This window comes from Mirounga leonina, unplaced genomic scaffold (genome assembly GCF_011800145.1).
Source record: "Mirounga leonina isolate KUSES-001 unplaced genomic scaffold, KU_Mleo_1.0 Mir_101595, whole genome shotgun sequence".
NCBI classification, from domain to species: Eukaryota; Metazoa; Chordata; class Mammalia; order Carnivora; family Phocidae; genus Mirounga; species Mirounga leonina.
The window spans coordinates 16822853-16845287 of NW_023270158.1; the positions used below are offsets into that span (position 1 = coordinate 16822853).

At 39.7% G+C, this 22435-nt stretch overlaps 1 protein-coding gene across 9 annotated transcripts in view; it reads right to left on the bottom strand.

Annotated features, from left to right (window-relative positions):
• DMD (dystrophin) overlaps positions 1 to 22435 on the bottom strand; it is a 1717438-nt gene that overhangs the window by 669729 nt on the left and 1025274 nt on the right. For all 9 annotated transcript variants that reach the window (XM_035001266.1, XM_035001277.1, XM_035001248.1 and 6 more), the window contains 2 exons: positions 20904 to 21005; positions 11320 to 11428 (listed from right to left, as the gene is read on the bottom strand). In XM_035001266.1, coding sequence (XP_034857157.1) covers positions 11320 to 11428; positions 20904 to 21005 — 211 coding nt within the window. The remainder of the gene's footprint in view (positions 1 to 11319; positions 11429 to 20903; positions 21006 to 22435) is intronic.

Genomic DNA, 22435 nt, shown 5'->3' on the forward strand with positions numbered 1-22435 from the left:
CACTCCATCCAAGTTTGCTAAATCCAAGGTTGGTTCTCAGGTGATCTTACTAGACTGACAGGCAATGTGTGACATGGTTTATCAAGTCCTTCTCCTGAATTCACTTCCTTCACTTGGCTTCTAGGTTTTTGTCCTGGTTTTCCTATTTCAGTGACTACTCATTACTGTATCCCCAGCCTCTTACCACTGGAGTCCTCCAGGGTTGTCTTTGCGGATCTTCTCTTTTCTATTTGCATTCACCCCTAGGCTTTCACTGGCATAATCTCATGGCTTAGCTGTACACTAAAAATTACATATTTATATCTCTAGACTGGATCTTTCTCCTAACCTCCAGGGCATATATCCTTCTACCTATTTTACATCTCCATTTTGATAACTAGCAGGCATATGTAACTTAATTGTACAAAGCAGGGTTTTTTTTGTTTTGTTTTGTTTTGTTTTTATATTGCCTCCCACCACCCTGTACCTCCTACCATCTTCCCTCACTCAGTAAATGACACCACCATTCCTACAATTTTCTCAGGCCAGAAACCTCATCGCATTTTCTCATTTCCTTTATCAAATCTGTCAACTGATCCTGTTGGCTCTAGCTTTTAGACACATCCAGAACCTGTCCACCTCTCATCACTTCCACTGCCCCTACTCTGGATAAAATTATCATAGTTTCTCACCTAAATTATTTGATAAGTCTCCTAACTGGTCCTCTCTTGCTTCTCCACTAATCTTCTCCTTACAGTTTATTCTTTTTTTTTAATGTTATGTTAATCCCCATACATTACATCATTAGTTTTTGATGTAGTGTTCCATGACTCATTGTTTGCATATAACACCCAGTGCTCCATTCAGTATGTGCCCTCTTTAATACCCATCACCAGGTTAACCCATCCCCCCGCCCCCCTCCCCTCTAGAATCCTCAGTTTGTTTCTCAGAATCCATAGTCTCTCATGGTTCATCTCCCCATACCTCCCTGAACGTGCCTGACCTCATCTTACAGTTTATTCTTAACGCATCCAGAAAATTTTTGCCAAGACTTAGGTCAGATGATCTCATTGCTGGGCTCAAAACCTTCTACTGGCTCTTTCTCTTACACAAAGTCAAAGTCAAAGTCATCCCAGGGGCCTTTAAAACTCTCCTGATCTGACCTTACTTCATAACTGCTACCCTCTTCACTCACTGTGCTCCAGCCACACTCATTGTTCTTTTGACATTAGTTATGCTCCCCTGTCATGGTGTTTGCTAGAATGCCATCCCTGGAATGCTACAGCTAGAATGTTCTTCCCCCAGAAATCCACATGGCTCACATTCTGACTGCATTCAAGCCTTCATCTAAATTCCACCTTTTCAGTGAAGGTATCTATCAGCCTCACCCTCGTACTCCATACCCACACTCCTTACACTCTTCCCTGCTTTCTTTTCCATTGCAGTTATCACTTCAGAATATGTGAACATGTTGGGGCACCTGGGTGGCTCTGTTGGTTAAGCATCTTCCTTCAGCTCAAGTCATGATCCCGGGGTCCCAGGATCGAGCCCTGAGTCAGGTGCCCTGCTTAGCGGGGAGTCTGCTCTTCCCTCTCCCTCTGCCCCTCCCCCTGCTCGTGCTCTTTCTCTCACTCACTCTCTCAAGTAAGTAAATAAAATCTTAAAAAAAAGAACATGTGAACATGTTGTATCTATTTTCTTTATTGTCTATCCCCACAGAAACATTAGCTCCATAAGGACACAGATATCTATTTTCCCACTGCTATATTTCTGAATTAGTGTGCAAGCCCAGAACTCAAAAGAGAGGTGTAGATTTAAAGTAAGAATGTGAGGAATTTCAACGTATAGTTGGTAATTGAAATCATGCAAGTGGATGAGATTATCCAAGAGATTAAAGAATGTAAAAAAGCAAGCCTGCGTTAGTTTCAACATTGAAAAGCCACATAGAGAAGGTTGAGCAAGCCAAGAAGCTGCAAAAGAGTAGCCAGGGAGGTAAGAGGAAACACAGAGTGGTGCTATGTATGTGAAAGGGTAAAAGAAATGTTGCAAAACAGGACTGGCCAGGGGCGCCTGGGTGTCTCAGTCCTCAAGCGTCTGCCTTTGGCTCAGGTTATGATCCCAGGGTCCTGGGATGGAGCCCCACATCAGGCCTTCTGCTCAGCGGGAAGCCTGTTTCTCCCTCTCACTCTCCCTGCTTGTGTTCCCTCTCTCGCTGTCTCTCTCTCTCTCTCAAATAAATAAATAAAATCTTTGGGGAAAAAAAAAACAACAGGAGTGGCCAACAACATTAAATGCTACTCAGAGTTTAAACAAGATGAGGATTGAAACAGTATTTTAACATAGAGGTCATTTCTGGCCTTAGGGCATTTCAGTGGTCTGATGGAAGGATACAGCAAGGCTGCAGTGGGGGGAAAAACTAGACTCAGGACGGAAGAGGACTCTTTCTAAAATAGTGGCTCTGAATGAGAGGAGAGAGATTTGCTAGTACTGAGAGGAGAATGTGTGGTTGAGGTAGAACAGTTCTAGGATGGGGATAACATGATCATGTATAAATGTGGCTGATGAAATCATGTGAGTCAGTTTAAAGATACTTTATATTGCAAGGAGAAACTTTTTGGATGTTCCAGTATAGAAGGACATGACTGGCTAAGGTAAAATGGCAGAAAAATACCAGGTCCTCAACTAGTGGCCAAATTTATTATGAGCTAGTAGTACATTATAGCAGGCAGCATGATATCATCATATAAAAGTTGGAAAATGGTATGGAGACTTTGTGATTTGACTGAGTCATGAGTAGACCAGTCATTATTGGACAGGGTTCAACTCTGAAGCCTACAATAGAAAAACAATATGGAAACATACTTGGGGGGGAGTAGAAGGGGGCCACAGAGATGATTAAACATCTGAGAAACAGCTTTTTTGTTGACAGGCCATGGGCACTCACCTGATTTATGTGAAAAAAACAAAGTTTGAAGGAAGATTAAGTAACAGACTTTGAAGAATGTCTAATAAAGTGAGCAGAAGTGGGTTTTTTTTCTACTCAAAAAATGATTTAGGCAGTAATTGGAACTTGGGTTAAGCAGTTGAAAGACTGTCTTGAGTGTAACAGCAGTGGTGGAACTCCACCTACTCTTGATTTTTTAAGAAGAGAGTAGGCAGTTAACCTTAAGATTGCTTCTAAGAAAGAGAGAGCCTTTACGGAAGATAGTGGAGAAGAATGAATGACCTCTCAAAGACCTTTCAGATCACAATCTTAGAAACTACAATTTAAGTACAAACTGCTACAATTTCCTTTGGGAATTCTCTTTCTTTGAGGATAAAGCTATATTCGATTTCAAATTGATTCAGAAAAACTTTAGAAAATGTTAGGAATACAAGGAGAAGTCTTTCCTTTGTGGGCTGTGGGATGCCTATTTTCATGACATTTAAATAATTGTAATTTCCACTTGATAATAGCTTGAGAAGAAATTCAACAATACCATATATTCTGTAGTGATTTCAGCAAAGGTCCTTTTTTTGGAAGGATACAGATAAATAATATAAGAAGACTAAGGTAATTTTACTGAAATGAACAATTTATTTCTGTTAAAATGCAGGATATATACATAAATGAAAAATCTCTTATGATCAGAATACATTATTTAACCATTGATGTTATTCTCCTCCTGCAACACACACACACACACACACACACACACACACACACCAACACTGAAATTCCAGGAATGCTTCCAACAAGCATTACAAGTGATGGATTAGAACTTCTCTTCCTTTGCCACTTTAGACCTCAAAGCTTGGCCGCAACCTGAGATGGTAACCAAGCAATAAAACTGCCAAAAGTTTAAGAGAAGGAGAAGAAAGGGAACTTCATCATCACAAAATGGATAATTAACATCTAAATACTCTAGTTTTTACACTCTATCACCATCTTGCATATTAACAGCACTGTTGTATCCACCCTGTTAACTAGGGAACATTGTTGAAGAACCTGGCCTGGCACCAGGGACTCCCAGTTGCTTACATTAGAAGGACTTCCTTCAGATCAATGTGAGCAATACTAGGGCCTCCCCAGCAGAGTTTCCTGCTCTCACCTCCCCTTATATAGTGTGACACATCTCATTGTATTTCAAGTATCCTCCTTTTACCCTAATCTCACTGATGCATACAAATATGATTTAATTGATTAATTAATTAATTGCTGTCAAGACTTGGAGGGCCTCTGTAATTGCTCAGAGATTTGAACTATCTTGAGGAGGTTCTAAGTTTAATTTCTTATAACATTATTATAATTGAGTAGGGGGCTTCACATTTTTGGTACAAAATCTTACTCCTAGTGTATTAGACTTTGAGAAAGTTTTTAAGGTTTAAAGGTTTTAATTATAAAGCTGATGACCCTATATATGTGTCTAGGTATTTTCAGTACAGTAATCATCAGTTAATGAGGCAGAGAAAGCCTTGGATCCCCTGGAACTGATGTGAATTAACCTAAAAGTACAGCAGAAGCAGAGTCAATAGTGGGGAAAGAGGGGAGCCAGGAAAGGATATGGGTGGCACTCCTCCTTGTGTGTTTTTTGCTTGTTTTAAGTAAACTCTACCCTCAACGTGGGGCATGAACTCATGACCCTGAGATCAAGAGTCCCATGCTCTACTGACTGAGCCAGCTAGGCACCCCTCCTCCTTGTGTTTTTGAGAATGATGGGAACTCAAAAGGGGAGTAAGAATATGAGAGTTGACAGCTTCCTTCCTTCCTTAGACATGATCATTGCAGATAAATAAAGGGCATTTTCATAATAAATTATTTTATCACAATTTAAATTAAACGAATAAATAGTAGTATGCCGAGATTATATTTAGGCTCCAATTAACCTCACGCTTTTAGTGAACTGCCTAGATATTTAAAGTATTAATGAAGTAGCTTTGGAATGCTTTAATTCAACTCTAGAGAGGCAAGTGAAGTTCAAATAATAAGTGCATAAATAACCTTCTATGTATTTGATATTTAAATATAGCCTTCAAAAATTTGAATGAAGATAAATGAATCACTGCTTGAGATACTGTGTTCTGATTAATAGCATCAGCTTTGGAATCATAGAGATCTAATTTTGAATACCCACTCTGACACTTACTGGCTTTATAGCTTTGGACAAATTATTTAATCTTTCTGACCCTTGATTTTCTCATCTGCAAAATGGAAATCGCAACACAATTCACTCAAAAGGTAAAACAATGGCACTAATTCTAAGACCTGTTGTATTAATTTAGTTTCCCCGGAGTAGACTGTAAGACAGGGATTTGAGTACAAGTAGTTTCACTGGTAGATGATACCAGAAAACTGTGCTGGAAGAGTAAAGAAATGAATAAGAATGGGAAGAACGTCTATACAAGGCATGCTAATGAACAGGTTATCACTGTAGGCAACTGTGGCTCAACCCACTGGAGACATGTGCTTTAGAACATGCTCCGAGTGGTCTTACCCAAGAAGTGAAGATGAGATATTTATCCATCCCTTCCTGTCTATGAGTGGTTGAATGCTGTCCCAGGGATGTTTTCTCCCCAGCACTTCTAACCTGCTCTGCAAGTGGGTGAGCTTCTCCTGTGGAACAGGTACTTGAATTTAGAAGCCTTGGGGTTTATAGGAAGGACTAGTGCTGAGGGGATAAGAGCCAGGTAATTTGGACCCACCTGCCCCCTTTGGGTTTCTTAAAGTGTTAATGGACCACAGTCATGTCTGTTTATTTATGTATTGTCTATGGTATAGCTGCTTTGAATATACAGTAACAAAGTTGATTGCATGACCCACAAAGCTGAAAATATTTACTAGCTGGCTCTTTACAAAAAGTTGATAGCACAAGTGAGATTAGAATTTAGGCTTCTTGACCTCTAATGCAGCACTTTCATGATTACACTTGAGACTTGCTCTCTCCAAAATTAATTACAGGAAGGGATTGGTTTTACCAGTGTTTAATCAATTAGAAACCTCTATTAACGGCGGGCTCTTCTATGTGTCTATATATACAATGGTCATTCATTTCATAGTTATTACCCTGGGACATCTGAAGAACTCCAATATCCTGATTTGGAGTTTTCACATTAGTATCTTCTATATGCAGTTTATTTCGAAACTGCTAAATCGGGTATTGTGGAATGTGAACGTTCCCAGCCCCAGCAGCTTGTGGATAAGAAAGGATTCGCATTGACATTTACAACCAGATTTGCTGGCTCTTTGCCTCCATCTGCCATGAAGTCCTTCAGTCCCATACGAAGTCCTGTCTACCTAAATGTTCCCGAGAATCTCTAGGGAAGCTCTGTATAAGTGTGGCTATTCTTCCCTTAGATTTCTGAGCTGCTCGGCTAGGCCAAAGCTGCCTGGGCTTAGTGCTTAGTCCATCTTCTTGAACTTTCAAGTTACAGAGTTTGTGGGGGTGGGGAGAGAAGTGGAGGTGCTAAAATATCATGGAGTTCCCTCTGGCATCCACAGCGCTGGATCTCACTCAAATGCTGCTCCACGTTGCACACAGGAGTACGGATGAACTCCTTCCTGTCACCACTCAGGCCCATGCTGGTAGTTCTGAAAGTGCAACCCCAGGACCAGTAGCACCACCTGGGGACTTTTGAGAGGTGCAAGCTCTCAGGCCTCACCCCAGATCTCCTGACTCAGTGACGCTGGGGTGGAAGCCTAACAATGTGTGCTTTAATGAGAAATGGGTGATTTTCATGAAGGTAAAGCTCAAGAACCATTGGCATAGGACAATGGATATAGACCAGGACTTTTATCTTGGCTTTCCCCACTTTCCCCCAATGTCACTTGTGTGAAAAGAGGGCCCCGATAACATCTCCCATCCATGTATGCAGCCCCTTTGCAATAACACTGCAGCTCTTCTTTCAAGAGATGGTGTATCTCTCCACTCCCTGAGTCTGGGCTGGCCTCACAACGTGCTCTGCCAACAGAATGGAGCAGAAGTGATGTTGTATGAATTCCAGAGTCTAGGTGTCAAGAAATCCTGTGGCTCCCACTCTCACCCTCTTGATACACTGTCCTGAGGATGCCATACAATGAAAGCCCGGTCCAGCCTACTGGAGGAGAGGCCTTGTGAAGAACCAAGGTTCTCCAGCCAACAGCCGACTAGCAGATAATGTTTTTAAAGATTTTATTTATTATTTAAGAGAGAGAGGACATGTGAGAGAGCAAGCGCAAGTGGGGGGAAGGGACAGAAGGAAAGAGAGAAGTAGATCCCCTACTGAGCGGGGAGGCCTGACACGCGGCTCGATCCCAGGGCCCCGGGATTATGACCTGAGCCAAAGGCAGCCGCTTCACTGACTGAGCCACCCAGGTGCCCCTGGCTATCAGATATTTGAGTGAGTCCGTTTTCGACTATCTAGCTCCTGTTAAGGCACCAGAGAACTGCATGCCCATGAGCGACCCCTAGCAAGACCTTCAGAATCACCATCTGGCTCATCACAGCCCAAACTGCAAACCCACAGAATCATGAGCAGGTAAATACCTTTTGTATTAGGCCATTACATTTGTGGTGCTTTTATGTAGAGGCAGGTAACTGATACACTCAGCTATCCAAGCAACAGTGACTGTAAAAAAGTTTTTTTTTTTTTTTCCAGCATGCCTATTTATCTTATAAATTGAAACAATTTATATGGCTCAGGCAGGATCGCCTTATCATATTATATAATTTAAGTAGGCAGCCATAAGGGAGCTTAGTTTAGTATTTTTTAAAAAAGCCCTTGGGGCCTCAGTTTCTACACACATAAAAAATATTCAGCCAGATGAAAATTTCAATGATTATTCCAGGTTCAGAGTTCAATAGCTCTAAGAAATTCAAACAGAATAAATTGATTTCTTCTACTCCTTAAGTAGAAAAAACACAGCAACATATCTCACTTTTATTCCTCATACATCCAAGATTGAGTTAAATAACATTAACTGCTGGCTAGCTGTTTCCATATCTAGAATTTCCATTAGCTTCTTGGACGGAGAGATAGTGCAAGGCACAGCAAAAAACAAAACAAAACAAAACAAAACAAAACACAGGCTTTGGAGCCTGACATATTTGGATTGGAATCCTGGCTCTGTTTCTTCCCAGCTGTGTGGTCTTAATCTAGCTATTTTCCTCTCCAAGCCGTGGGATATTCACCTTATAAAAATTGCACATTTATGTATTTTGCAATTATTTTGAAGATGAAAGCATATATGGAAAAGTGAGTAGCACAGCAGAAGTGCAATGGAGAAAACTTGCTATGATGAGTTCTAAAAATATACTGTATTACAACATAGTCCATGAGGTAATAATCATATATATGAAGTATCCTACAAATTAGATTCTCCTTTTTTATATTGTATTTATTCCCGATTAACTTTCTGGAAGTCAGGAATATAAATAATTCTTAATTCTGATGTTTAAACCACCATATTAAAGAAAGAAGAATGTTCCATTTGAATAAAAGCGGCTCTGGATCTACCAGCCTCCTTATTGATGCTTTTCATTCAACTGTGCATTTCACATTTTTGCTTTATGCCCAGCGTTGCTTCAGTTTGCTACAGGGGATGAAAAGCCCCTGCTTTTGAGAAAATTCCTCTCTCCCTCAGTTCTTCTCCAGCTCTCATACCAACTCCACCAGCTCTCCCCAGTGGCTTGGAGCTTGAGGGCATTCCCAGACTCTCCCTACTAGCAACGTGGAGGGAGTAGGGGGAGGTGGGACTCTTAGGTGGGGGAGAAGGAAGTAGGGCAGGAGTTGGGAAAGATGCTGTCACCCAGTGCTTCGGCCACATGTCCCCTCGCCCTCTGCTCTGGTATCACTGGTCTTTTTGATATTCCCCCATCTTGCGCTACTTCAAGGCCTTTGCTCTGTTCTCTCTGTGCCTACTAGAATAGTTTCCCCCACATAAATGCATAGCTCACCTCCTCACTTCTATCAGCTTCCTGATGTTCTCAAATGTTCTCTTAGTAGAAAAGCTTTCCTGACCAAACTACAGACAATTATGTCTTCATTCCCACTCCCTTTCTCTCCTACCCTGGTCTCTTGTTCTCCTTAACTGCATTTCTCAAACTTCAGTGTGTACACCGAATCACCTGGGGAGCCTATTAAAATGCAGATTCTGATTCACTGGGTCTGGGGTAAGGCCTGAGATTCTGCATTTCTAACAAGTGCCCATTTGATGTCAATCTATAGACTGCACTATGGAACACCTGACAGTATCGAGATTGTATCTATTTTTCTTCTTTATTAGCTCATTATTATTCTCTTCCAGTCAGAGTACACGTTTCATGAACGGAGAGATTACCTTATTTGATTTATTATTCTCAGCACCCCGTATGATGCCCACTACACGAAAATTACTCAATAAATACTTAACAAGTGAATAAATTACCTGTGTTGTTGGAAATCCATACTGGAATTTGAAATGCATTTTCCATTACAAACATTATTGTTACATTTAGGTACTTTATAGGTTAAATAGATTTCCGTGCCCTCGCTTAACAAGCTTCCTACCATGTGTAAAGTGGCTTAAGTAGGAGCATAAACCCATAATTATGTTCAGAGTTCAACAAACTTATAAACAGATCATTGGAGCCCAATCTTTTTACAGAGTTACAGAGTGAGGCTGAACATACCAGAGAAAGCTAGAGAACAAACACCAATAAATGATTATATAGGAACTAAGCTATGCATATGTGCTGAGGGAACCAAAAATTACAGGTCATAAAAAGAAATAAGCCTGATACAATTACTTGAAGATAAACGCTGACATAGCAATTTTAGTGTCCCAGATTGACAAAACAAAACCAAACAAAATAAAGCAAAAGCAAAACAAAACAAGAACGCTTGCATATCTTTTTTCAAGTTTCCAATGTCATGAAATGGAACTCTGATGAGGACTCAGAAACCCCAGGGGACACACGAGACACACTGTCCCTAGATTCTATGACCTCTTTTTTTTTTTTTTTTTAAGATTTATTTATTGGACAGAGACACAGCAAGAGAGGGAACACAAGCAGGGGGAGTGGGAGAGGGAGAAGCAGGCTCCCCGCAGAGCAGGGAGCCTGATGCGGGGCTCGATCCCAGGACCCTGGGATCATGACCCGAGCCGAAGGCAGCCGCTTAACGACTGAGCCACCCAGGCGCCCCCTCTATGACCTCTTTTAACCCAAACGCTACTTATGCCTTCTATTGAATTATCAGTGTGCTCCCCAGGGTGTGATATTACCAGTGTGGTTTATTTCTACTTGATATAAAATAAAAATCATCTTTACTTCAAGAACCAGTCACCAGGCTTTAATACTTCAATCATTTGATCTTTGAAAAATAGACAAGGCAAAAATACAAACAACGCCCCCCCAACCCCCACCACCCCCTCCTGCGCCCCCAAGATGTTTTTAATTCTGCCTAATTACAGAACTAGCACAGCCAAGTTTTCTGGTTCCTTTCCCGAGATCCAAAGCCAGCATTAACACTGCCACGAGATTTTATGCATACCTTCCATTAACAGATGAATAAAAAGTGAAGTAAAATAAACTGAAAGTATTCAGGACAAACAAGTCAAAGCTGGGCTAAATGAAGAAACATTCCTTCCCTAGTCTGCTTTTGGTAGTCAGGGTCTACTTTTCTTTTTCCTGAACCAAACATGGAAGAGCTCTTAAAATTGTTTTCCAAAGGGATGGGGGTGGGGCAGGAGGACCATGTGCATTCCTGTGGTTTCAGCGATTTGCATCGGCATATTTGAAGAATACTGTCCAAATGATAGAGGATTCACTGAGACAGAATCCTCACGTACCTAGCGTTAGTTGGTACTCAGGTACCCCACCCTGATCCCCTCTTCAGGAACAACACACCCATCCCTGCTGCTGGGAGTATTGGTTGTTGCTGGTATTCCTCACTAGGAATTCAGCCCCAGAAATACTCTTTCAAGGTCTCCCTTTCACCCCACTAGGCAGCCCCCAAATGGGCAATGACTGGCTGGTTCAGGAATACAAAGGCCATCCCTCTCCTTGCCAATCCGGACAGCCTGCAGAGTCAGCCCCACTCTCAGGCTCCCTCTATTACAGTCAAATGACCCTTCAGCCTCTTCCATCGTCTACTCCCTTGTACCTTTCTTTGTCATAGGTGTAGCTCCGGAGAACACACCCCAATATACTTTTGTCATCCCGCACTCCGAATCAGAGTCCATTTCCAAGGAACCTGCTCTAAGGCATTTTGCATAGTAAATAACACTAAAGCTTATTCCTATTTTCATAACTGCAGCCGATTTTCCCTTATATCCAGAGATCACCTCACTGTTGTGCTTCTGAAATGGCTGCCGCCAAACAGCATGTGATCGGGCATACTTACGGGCTCCGACAGTGCTCAGTCCAGGAGCTGGGCCAGGCTGCTTTGCCCTCAGCTCTTGAAGTAAGTGGGTTACCGCCTTCCAATCAGAGCTCAGATCTTCCAGCTTTCTCTTGAAAAGAAAAGCATACGTGTTATTTATTTCATTAACGTCTTGAAGATAACTCATGTTGTTATGAATTCATTTTGTGAATACATTATTGTATTTCTATTGTATTTTACTTCTAAATTAATTTTTCTAGGTACAGCTCCTTTCAAAGGTATTATAATTATTTTAGCCAACCGCCCTACAAATCCAGGCACAATTTCATTTAAAGGAAGTACAGCGCAAACCTTAATGAATAGAAAACAAACGCAGACAAAAAACATTGTCATCTCAGCAACTGTCTTGACCCTCTTGAAGAGTATCTAGTGTGGTTGCATAGAAGAATTATCCAGAGAACATTAAAAAATATCGTCATGTCCTGGCTCACCCCAGATCGATTATATTAGCACCTCTCAAAGGGAGAGGCTGGGGTACACATGGGGATAGGACACTCAGAGTTCACTTCAAGGAAGGACTCCTGTCCCAAATGGTGGAAAAGATGGCAGAGTGGTCCTTCAGGGACTATCTCAGCTGCAGAGCAAGCCCTTCCCAGGGCAGCCCTCATTCAATGACCAAGGTGAGGGTATAAAGGCTCGGCCCATTTTGCTCAGAGCAGGACAATTCTGAAGTGTCATTTCAGCTGCAGGGCTCCCCGTGGAATCACCAAGCCTGTATGTGACCAGCAGCGTGCTGGTATAACAACTGACTCTCTGGAAAAAAAAAATCCTAATTTTCGTGTTTGCCAATTTCTGGGGTGGCAATACTCCCACTATAGCCAGTTTCCCTTGACCCAGATGGCAAGTGGCTCACAAAAAGCCTGAAAATTTGACAAAAGACCCTGATGAGCAGATAGGAGGTGAGTCCAGTACACCAGTGGTTAGCCATATGGTTAGTTATTGCCAGTGGAATGTGAACAGAAGTAATAGATGTCAGGTCTGGGCTGAGGCTTTTAAAGAATCTGTGAGGCTTCTCTACCCTTTCTGCTGGCTGGAAGCAAAGAAGTCTAAGGTCCTAGGGAAAACTTTTTCAGTGGACTGGCGGGGAGGGGAGTGGTGGTAGAGAATTAGTCCTAATGCCCTGGAGCAGCAGTTCTCATACTTTAGGATCATCAGAGTCCCCTGGAGGCTGTGTGAAACCACTGAGAGCTGGGCCCCAGCCCCAGAGTTCTAGATTCAGTAGATCTTGGGTGGGACCCAAGAACTTGCACTGCTTACAATTTTCTAATTGATGCTGATGCTGATTGTCCAGAACCAAAGCCTACGGTGATCATTATACCCAATGAGTTATCTAAGCATTGACAATCGACTGGATATGCACCATCCTTGAAAGAAATAAGAAAATTGGTCCTTAAGTCATTTTCTGTAGCACTTAATTCTCTTAAGAAATCCCACTTAAGGGGTGCCTCAGTGGCTCAGTCGTTAAGCACCTGCCTTCGGCTCAGGTCATGATCCCAGGGTCCTGGGATCGAGCCCCGCATCGGGCTCCCTGCTCCGCGAGAAGCCTGCTTCTCCCTCTCCCACTCCCCCTGCTTGTGTTCCCTCTCTCGCTGTGTCTATCTCTGTCAAATAAATAAATAAAATCTTTAAAAAAAAAACAAAAGAAATCCCATTTAACAAAAGCTGCCAAGGGAATAAGTCCTAAAACAAATACTAAAAATTCATCACTTCCTAATTTATATCATCTCTGCTCTTGAGGTTCCTTATGTCTATTGTGTCTGACATGACAGCAAACCAGGGCTTTTAATTTTTTTTAGTCCACAGTGCATGTTGTGAAACATTTATTATCACATCAATGAATATAACTCTTTATTTATTGAAACATAAGTCTTGAATCCAAAAGGAAACAAACAATACCTCTGATCAGTGAGGAATACTACCATTGAAAGTCACGTCATGTGGAAGATATTTTTCTATTCTGATCTCAGAGCTAAACGCTGAGAATTAAATATTATAAAAAAGCTAATGAATTAATACAGATTTGGTCTCCTGTTTCCCTTGCAAAGTTGCAGTGACTTCACAAGGACAGAATATTAAGAATAACCATGCTGATAACAAAAAGTAGCAACAGATAATAGGGAGGAGATAATAAACATAAAAGTAGATATTGAGAAAATGTAGAGGTCTTGGTCATTTCTGGAAGGGCTAACAGGGCAACATACGGTGAGGTCTCATCATACATCATTTAACTTACAGGAAGTCACCTACATGTGCTGAGACAAAGAGACTGCATGATTACAGACTGATTTCAATACTGCTGGCATCTGCCCTCGCTTTCACTCAATGAGCATATGGCTCCAGTGTGGCCAAGGAGAGACGGGAGCTTTCTGTTCCTACGATAGCCTTAGGTTCAACTTTCTTCTCATAGTGTAAGCCTCTCACCGCATTGAGTTTGCTTCTAATATTTAAAGATATGTAGTTATCTTACAATCTGGCTTCTAAAAGCAAACTATTTCATCTGGCTCTCAATTGTATTAAACTTCATATTCCATGTGCATCAGTGCACAACAAAACAGAATGGTAATTGACATTTATAACGATGCTCCTGAAAATAAGGAAAAGCTTCAATTCCATCGTGTTTTAGAATTAGAAGTCCCGGATTTCAGCCTTAACTCATTGCTACGGCTTACATGATAGTTGGCAAATCGGATAGGTCACTCAGATTTATCATCCTTGAAACGTGGAGATAACACCACCACTTGACTCATAGCTTTGTTGGAGAAACTAAATGAGATATTTGATGAGAAAAGAACTCCATGAACTGCAAAGTACTATCAAATTGTTGGTTAGTTATTATGCACTACTTAATGAAGCAAAACAGAAGATGGTCAATAAAAATTTGCATTAAAATATTAAAATAAAAATATTTCAATGCATAAAGAACAAGGTTTTGGTTATCCTAAAAATACCATGTTTATATATTCAGTTCCCTTTTATTAATATATACATTCAGAACAGTCTATTCATTTATTCGAATGTTATCTTGCCCACTGTTATTTTCAGATGGGTAAATTTCAATGGGTATAATTTCAAATGCAGAAATTTAAAAAAATGAAGAAGAGCCCCCGATGTACCACAAACATCTGAGGACCCTGTTCGGTGTCAAAAATGCAGTAAGCTCAGAATTGTATATTCCCCAAACTTTCATAATGATTAGCAATAGATTTTGATTCAGCTGGTGACAAAAATATTCTCTCAACTTCTTTAAGTCTCGCACGTACTTCAGAGTTGAATTTGATGATCTATGTATTACAGAAGTTTTGTTTGTTGGTCTGGTTTGCTTTTGCTTTTTGGTCCTCTGGCAAGTGCCCAAATTTTCTACTCTCCCATCTTTGCTATCAGGCCGTCAACTCCTTTCAGGTAGGAAAACACATTTGGTTGCAGTGAATAATGCAGCGTTCCTCACATAACGAACTTGAAGTAGGGCTCAGTACAAATCTATAGAAGGTAATGATTTCTTCACCATGTTAATACTCTTCAACCAGATTTAAGGGAATGAAATATATGTCTAAATTTCAACATCTTTAAATATAAAATGAGTGGGGATAATAATGATCAAGTCCCATTCCTGGATTAGATTTCCAGAATTTGAAAATTTTGAACATGCTAAGTCCATTGCAGACCCCAGGCTTTCCCCACAAGAGCCCCTCAAAAATCGGCCATCGTAGGAGATTCCTATTTTACCCAGAGGGAGAAACTTGGAGAGCATTTCTTAAAAATGGTAAACTGAGTTTCATTAGAGGGGACCTTTGCAGCTGAGCATTATGTTCCATGATATAAAAGCTGCTTGTATATAATCATTAAATGTTAAGACAATTATCTCAAACAATGTGAAATTTATTCTTTACCAAGAGCAGAAAATAAGCATAAGAAAAAAAAATGATTTCAGAGTATAGCTTTCCTTTTTAAATTTAAAACAGAATACAGTTTTAAACTCCATGCGAGTTTGGGATTTTCCAAATCTAAAAATCTTACATGTTTCTCCTGTGTCAGTATCTGGCAAGAAATTAATATTGGCCACATAAATAACTGAATCCACCCATGGCTCTATGTACACAGACATGCATGTGAATGTTGTAATTGAGACATATATGTCTCTATGTCTATCTTTATGAATGCAGTTAATACAACTGGGGGCCAGGAGTGAAATTCAAATCTCTAAATGCTTGCCCAGTTCCAGCACAAGCTACTGAGTAAGCCTCAAGTGAGACCTTCCCTCCAAGTATTTCCTCAGACATGAGTTGACTCATATTATTAGAGCCCTCATAATGTCTCTTCTGTCTTGTTTGTATTATTGTGAACAAAAAAAGCTGGAAAAAAAAGTAAAAAAAAAAAAAAAGGGCCATGTGTCAACAATACAGAGATGAGGCCACTCTGCCACCACAAAAAGGACTAATATAAAGCACTGCTACTTCAACAGTCACAGCTCTGTCCCGCTTCAATCCCCTCACCTTCTAGATAAAAATCATTATTAAGTCACCCAATTAAAGATACCCAATCACCACACTGACTCTGTTGACAGCATCTAATCCAAATGGGCTTCCATTTCCCTAATCCCTCTTGAGAATCATCTAGCCAACCGAACCCCATAAGCAGCTCTTTCTAACCCCCTCTTACTGAGATGCCCCACAGTCTCCCTGGAAAGATTTCTCCCTTGCTGCGGTAAGCTAAAAATCCTAACTTTTTCATTATAGGTATGTTCCTAGTAGTCTTTGGATGGACAGGTTTAATGGCATCATACGGGAATTCAAACTGTGCCTTCCATTTTGCAAATAACTTAGAAGGAAGATGGTGAGCTCTAGAATTCTGGAATATACATATGAAGAGTGTGAGTGAACCTGTTTCATAAAATATAACACGGCAAAAGCAATATTTCTCAAAAGTGAGTTATTCTGTAAAATGAGATTTAATAGATGGAAATGCTGTTCAATTAAGAAATTAAATATAATCCGACATTTGCAATCTCATTCTCATTCCTAAATGTTCATAAGTTGCTCAAAAATCTATTATAAATCTTATTTTCCCTGTGGGAAGGTGGGGCTCTCCTTATTTTCAAGCATATATAATTAGCATTTATTCAGCCTCTCACAGTCAAAGACTTTTCCTCAGTTGTAAACCTAATTTATATGCTTAAAAAATGAAATTCTGAAAAAAAAGAAAGTCTGCTACTCATGTATTAATAAATTATCAAATATCTCCAATATTGTTACTTTCTTTATGTATTCTTCTCCCAACTTTTTCTATAAGCACTGACATGGAAATTATGTTCACCAAATGCGTGAGTCAAAATGGACCTATTCATTCCAGGGGGACAGACTTAAGACTGTTATCTCTCTACTGATTTCTGATGTTATAAAAAACATTGCACCAGATAAACTAGATCATGTGCCTGACAGAGCATGTATGAAAGCCAAATATTGTTATAAATGTAATATTTCGTTAGGCAAGATTTTGACCAATAAGACACACCATTCAACCTGCTATACCATCTAAAAATCTTCAGACACACATCTGTCGCAATGTATTAAAAATTATCAGGCAAACAAATAAACCCTAAGGAAGTTCTTGGAAATTTTATGATGTTGATAGTAGCAGTAGAACAAACTTGCTGGGAAAAAACAAGCTTAATCTAGTTAATTAACAACAAAACAGCTGGGAAAATGAAACATCCCTGGTTGTGACTGACTTTAATTGAAAATGACTAATGATGCTGTCATTCTGCAGCTACTATTTGAGGAAATGATGCCTGGGAGATTATAACTGCCCTCTTGACCATTCGTCTATGGCAATTCTTTTGTGTTAAAGGATGGAGTGGAACATTTTGGCCAAATCCAGAAGGCCCTGAACACCTTACGTTTTCTGTTACATTTAAAAAGGAATTCAAGAACATTAGTAAAATATATCATTAGATTCATGGTAACCAGATTTTGTTTTTATAATCTAAAAAGTTAGCAAAGCAAACCAGCTGTCTTCATCTCATCACTTCAGCAAGTAACCAAGACATTTTAAATTTCAATGATGCTCTCACTTCTGATATACAGAAGTTGATATAAGTATTCCAAAATACATATACACATTGAAAACATTTTAATAGAAAGAGTAGGGTTGCACGTTGAGTTAAAGAACGAGTATCAATAGAAGAAAATGTCTTCTAACTGCTTTAGTTCAAGAGAGAGTTAAAAAAGAAAACACCTTAAAAACCAAATAACTGCCTTTTTTTTTTTTTTTTAGTGGTTGTCAATATTGTTGTTACTGATGGCAGTTGTAATTGCTGCTTTTAAACTGCAAAATTACTCTGTGGAAAGTGGAATGTATTAAAAAAGATTCCATCAGCAGCATTATCATAAAATATTATTACCAAAGGGATAACTTAAGCAAAATGTTTAACAATTTATCTAATTTATCTGACTTATCTTCACTTTCGGAAGATGAAGGAACCAGATACAAATCAAATGAAAGAAAACTGTGCGTGTGTGTGTGTGTGTGCATGAGCATGTGTAGGGGGGAGAAAGAGGAGATAGAAAGCAAAACAAGAATGCTTATTTCTTCAGTCACATTATTCTAAAAATTTTCCAGTAATTTTGCATCAGAGATCTAGTGCTACGTTTATGTCATTAGTAGAACTGTCTCGTAACAATATATTTGACCTTTAATGGGAAATTCTCAAAGAAAATAAGGAAGTGGGTTAGTTGGGGATGACAAAAAAGGAAACTAAAAATTTACTATCTCTGAACGTTAAAGGAATCCTAGAGAACTTGATGAAGTGAGGGAAAAGGGGAAAAAAACTCAACAGGGATGAGGCCAGCTCCCAAAGAGAACTCAGCTTGGGAGGTGAGCACAGGAGCCGGACAGACAGGCTGTCTGATGCAGCGTGTGGAGGTGCCAATAGACAGTTTCCTAAGAAACAGAATCATGCTCTGCTATGTCCTCAATTAGAACGTCTGTAAGCGGAGGATATACTAATTATCCATTTAAACACTAGATCTTATGTATGTGTGTATGTATATGTATATATCACTTTCTTCTCCATAACTTATCATTTCCAAATGAATCTTCCTCCCAAAACAGAACCAAACTTTTTCATGAAAATATGCTACAGGCTACTCAGACCCCTTTCCCTTCTATGAAGGGGTGAGAAACCTGGATGTTAAGGAGAAAAGGCGTTAGGAATAGCACAATTTTTAAACCTGGATATATAAAATGAAAATTGAAAGGGGCTTTATGTATGTATTTTCAGAGCAATGGATCACACGTCAGAAAAATCATCCCCTGACCTTGAAAAAGAGGTTTTTGATCCATGCAGAGATTTAAACAGTCTCTACAGCTTGTCGTCTTGCTGTGCTGGATTCCATATCCTGAACTATGAGGTGGTTTCTGAGCCTCTAGTGTTTCAGGCTCCCACAAACCCCAGCTCATGTTCAGGTGTTTCCAAGGTCATGGTCCATATGAAAAGTTGCATGTGAATCAACTATTTCTCCACACCCCCACTCTCCCAAGTCAATCTTGCCCTTCTGCCTCTATCAACTTGATAGGTTGATTCTCCTCGAAACCCAAGGGATAAATGATAGAACCAGAATGAGTTTTCACTTAAGTTCTAGGTCTCCAAAATGAGCTGACTTAAAAGGAAATGTGGAAGGAGAGAGAGAGACCAGAAGGAAAGAAAGTGCTCACTCTACAAAATGGTTTTAAGGAATGCAGATGAGAAGGAAAGTTAGCACCTCCTTGCTCTTCCTTTTATTTCAGAAAGCTAATTCCCCTTTTATATCAGTAATGCGAAGGCAGAAAGTAGATAATGCTCACTAAGACACGGTTCTGATCTCCAAGTGGCCCAGGAGTTGAAGGCTTGAGTGGGAGGTGTGATGTTAGCATCAACTGCTTGGATTGTTTACATATAATTAAGATAAAAATTTTCTCGTTGACTTTCAATTAAGAATTTTCCCTCTGTTGTTTTTTTTTTTTTTTTTTTTTAACAAAGGCAGAGAAGTGAAAGACAATTTCAGTGCATATCTGTAATGTGTAACAAGTGTGCCAAACCCTGCATCAAGTCTTTGAGAAGCAAGCAAGAGTAGACAGAGTAGACCTCTGGAATGGTCCGTTTGTTTGTTTCATTGCTTACTAGGAGAGTCACTCTGTTAACCAAGGAAAGTGTCTGCTTAGGGACCGGCTTTCGTCAGAGCATCAGCAGAAACCCTGAAATTTGCTGCTTTTGGGACCTTCTCCAGCTCTTCAATCTAAATACTGAACACAGTGTTGCTCCATGAAAATTATCATACCAGCCTTGGAACTGGATGCAAATGATGATGATTATTTATTATTATTATTATTATCTGGATACTAGGAACGGTAACAAGGTATTCCTGAATAAATGTCTATCAGTTTCTACACACAAATCTGTGCCTTTTAGCATCCGGTGTTTGGACATTGTATGTTTAGACTAAAACTTTACATTTACCTAAGGAAAGGCCCCTTGTAAACTCAAAGAAAAACAATTTTCTAGAAATGAAGCTTGGGCCAAGCATAATCAGTGACCTTAGAGACAGAGTCTAAGTCATGGTAATGTTGTTTGCAAGGACAAACTAGTTCTGTATAATGAGGTTATTGACCTGTACTGTTTTAGAGCAGTTTTAAACATGAGGGCGAGGCTCACTAAATCTCAGCCTGCAATGTTAGCCAGAGAAACCGGGACTGATCAATAAACAGCCACCGTTCCAGGCTCTTGGGAACCTCCATCATAATGGGACACATTATAATTTTGGTCAGGTAGAGAAAATAAGGTAACCTATACCTAACGTCTATTTATCACTGCATTCTCATTTGCAAATGGAAGCCACTGATTAGCTATTTTTCGAAAACTGAGCTGGCTCTCCATTTCTCTCCTCGTGTAATAGCCTGTGAATAAATGTGTCCCAGACTTCAAAATGTACATGAGGAAAGGAAAGAAGGAGAAACCTTTCTCCCTGGACAGCTTTTTACCAAAGAGAGAAGCAATTACAGACATTTCACTAAAAATTCTTGACCCAATAAAGTACTAGAGCCTGAATGCCAATTTTCCTCTTTCATAAGAAAAGAGTGTCACAGAGAAAAGAAAGGTCACGGACCATATTGTGATTCTTTACAGCTGTTGGAGACAGACAGTATGATGCAGTAGCTTGATTCGAATTAAGCCAAACAATATGAAAAGCATCAAGGCTGGCAAGCAAAGCAATAAAGCCTCAAAGAATTTAATCTACCTTGAAGGTGGGACCACTTTCTGCATTGATGGTAGCACACCAGGACAGAAATGAGTCCTTTAATGCAATGACTCGTTAATAGCCTTAAGATCACAAATATATGAATAGGATATGTTGATCAAAAAGACAGCTCAGCCTCTGCTATTGCGGTATGGACAATATTTCTTTACAAGTTATTTCATTGATTATAAATAGACCACGTCAATGGCGAATGTACAACAGGGGAAGCATAACCCATTATGAAGTAATGGATATTGCTAGAGGTTGCTTCATTACCTTCACTGGCTGGGTGGCTGGTTTTTCCTTGTACAAATGCTGCCCTTTAGACAAAATCCCTTCCACATCCGGCTGTTTAGCTTGAACTGCTACTTCAATTTCCTGGGGAAAGGGAACACATACAGTGCAGATTAACTTCACAGTTGGCAATAAAATTACTAAATTTAAATATACCCTTGGAGACTCCACATGTATTGCGGATCAATTTCTGCATGGTACATCGGGGCACAAAAAGGTAGCTTTGGTGCAGAGAAAAGAAATAGAGGTCGTTGTGGAACATAGTAAAGTTGAAAATATTTATCCCAAATCTCCTTGAATTCTACTCCAATACTACTAAATAGAAACACAAACACTAACTTTGTTTTTCAAAAAAATAAATCTCAAATGCAATAATGAGAAATAGGACTTACGAATATGATTAATATAGATAAATGCTATCGTTAGCTCCAATAATCCCAGTAATCCTAACGTTCATTTTACTTTACAAACTTCTTATTTTAACAGGATTCTTTTGGGCTTTGGATCCAAAATTTAGCTTTGAAATAAAACCAAGTAATTCTTACCACATCACTGTCAAGATTAAGCTTCTTTCCGAAGAGTAAACACTTAAAGCACCATGCCAAGGCTTATTAATTATTAAGCAGTCAAATTAAATAGGCCTTTTGAGGAACGATTTATTTAAAAAAGTTTGTTTCCCCTTAGTCTAGAGAAGACTGAAGAATGACCAAACAAACAAACAAACAAACAAAAACCTCTTTAGATATGAATATAAAGTATTCTGTTATTGGCTACTGTCTGGCTGGCTTGAAGAGAGAACAAAACAAATGTGCATACATTGAAGCTGAAGGAAGTGAAGTTAAATATTACAGAAGACTTTTTGGTTGAAACACTTGTTAAACACTAGGATGGAATATCGATTAATCAATGTCAGGCGTCAGTCAGGGCCTGGGCAATCTTCCCTAGATAGCAACTCCTGATTAACCCATATCTCCCTTCCTCCCTCCCCTACCCTGGAGCCTCCCAGCACTGCTGTGTGTACATGTCTTCATGCCACTGCTTCCTTTATATACTCCATTTGTATCTTTCTCTCTCAGCCCATCAGGGCAGGGAGTCCTCTGAACCCAAATCACTGTAACTTATAGGGCACAATAGGGTGTCTTACAGTTTATGCATGTTCGGCACATACTCATGAAAGGGATCATTTCTTTAGCTCTCATTATAATAAATACCAGTGGAAGGTGGGCACTTGAGTTAAAAGTGTCTATAACATTAAGACTAGCCCTGTGCCTTGATGAGTATGCGTGCAACGCGAACATGCACACACCACCTTTAGGAACAATAATTACGGAGGAAAACAGGACCTAAAATTATAAGAACTTTCTGAATGATAAAAAAAAATTCTAAAAGTTATTTTAAAAAAATCTTGTGAACTTGTAATGAGTTCAAATTCAGCATGGACTTTGTGAGAATTGAGTATTTCTTCCTTGAAAACTGCTTATAAGCGCACCCAGTATAAATTCTATACCTTCCGA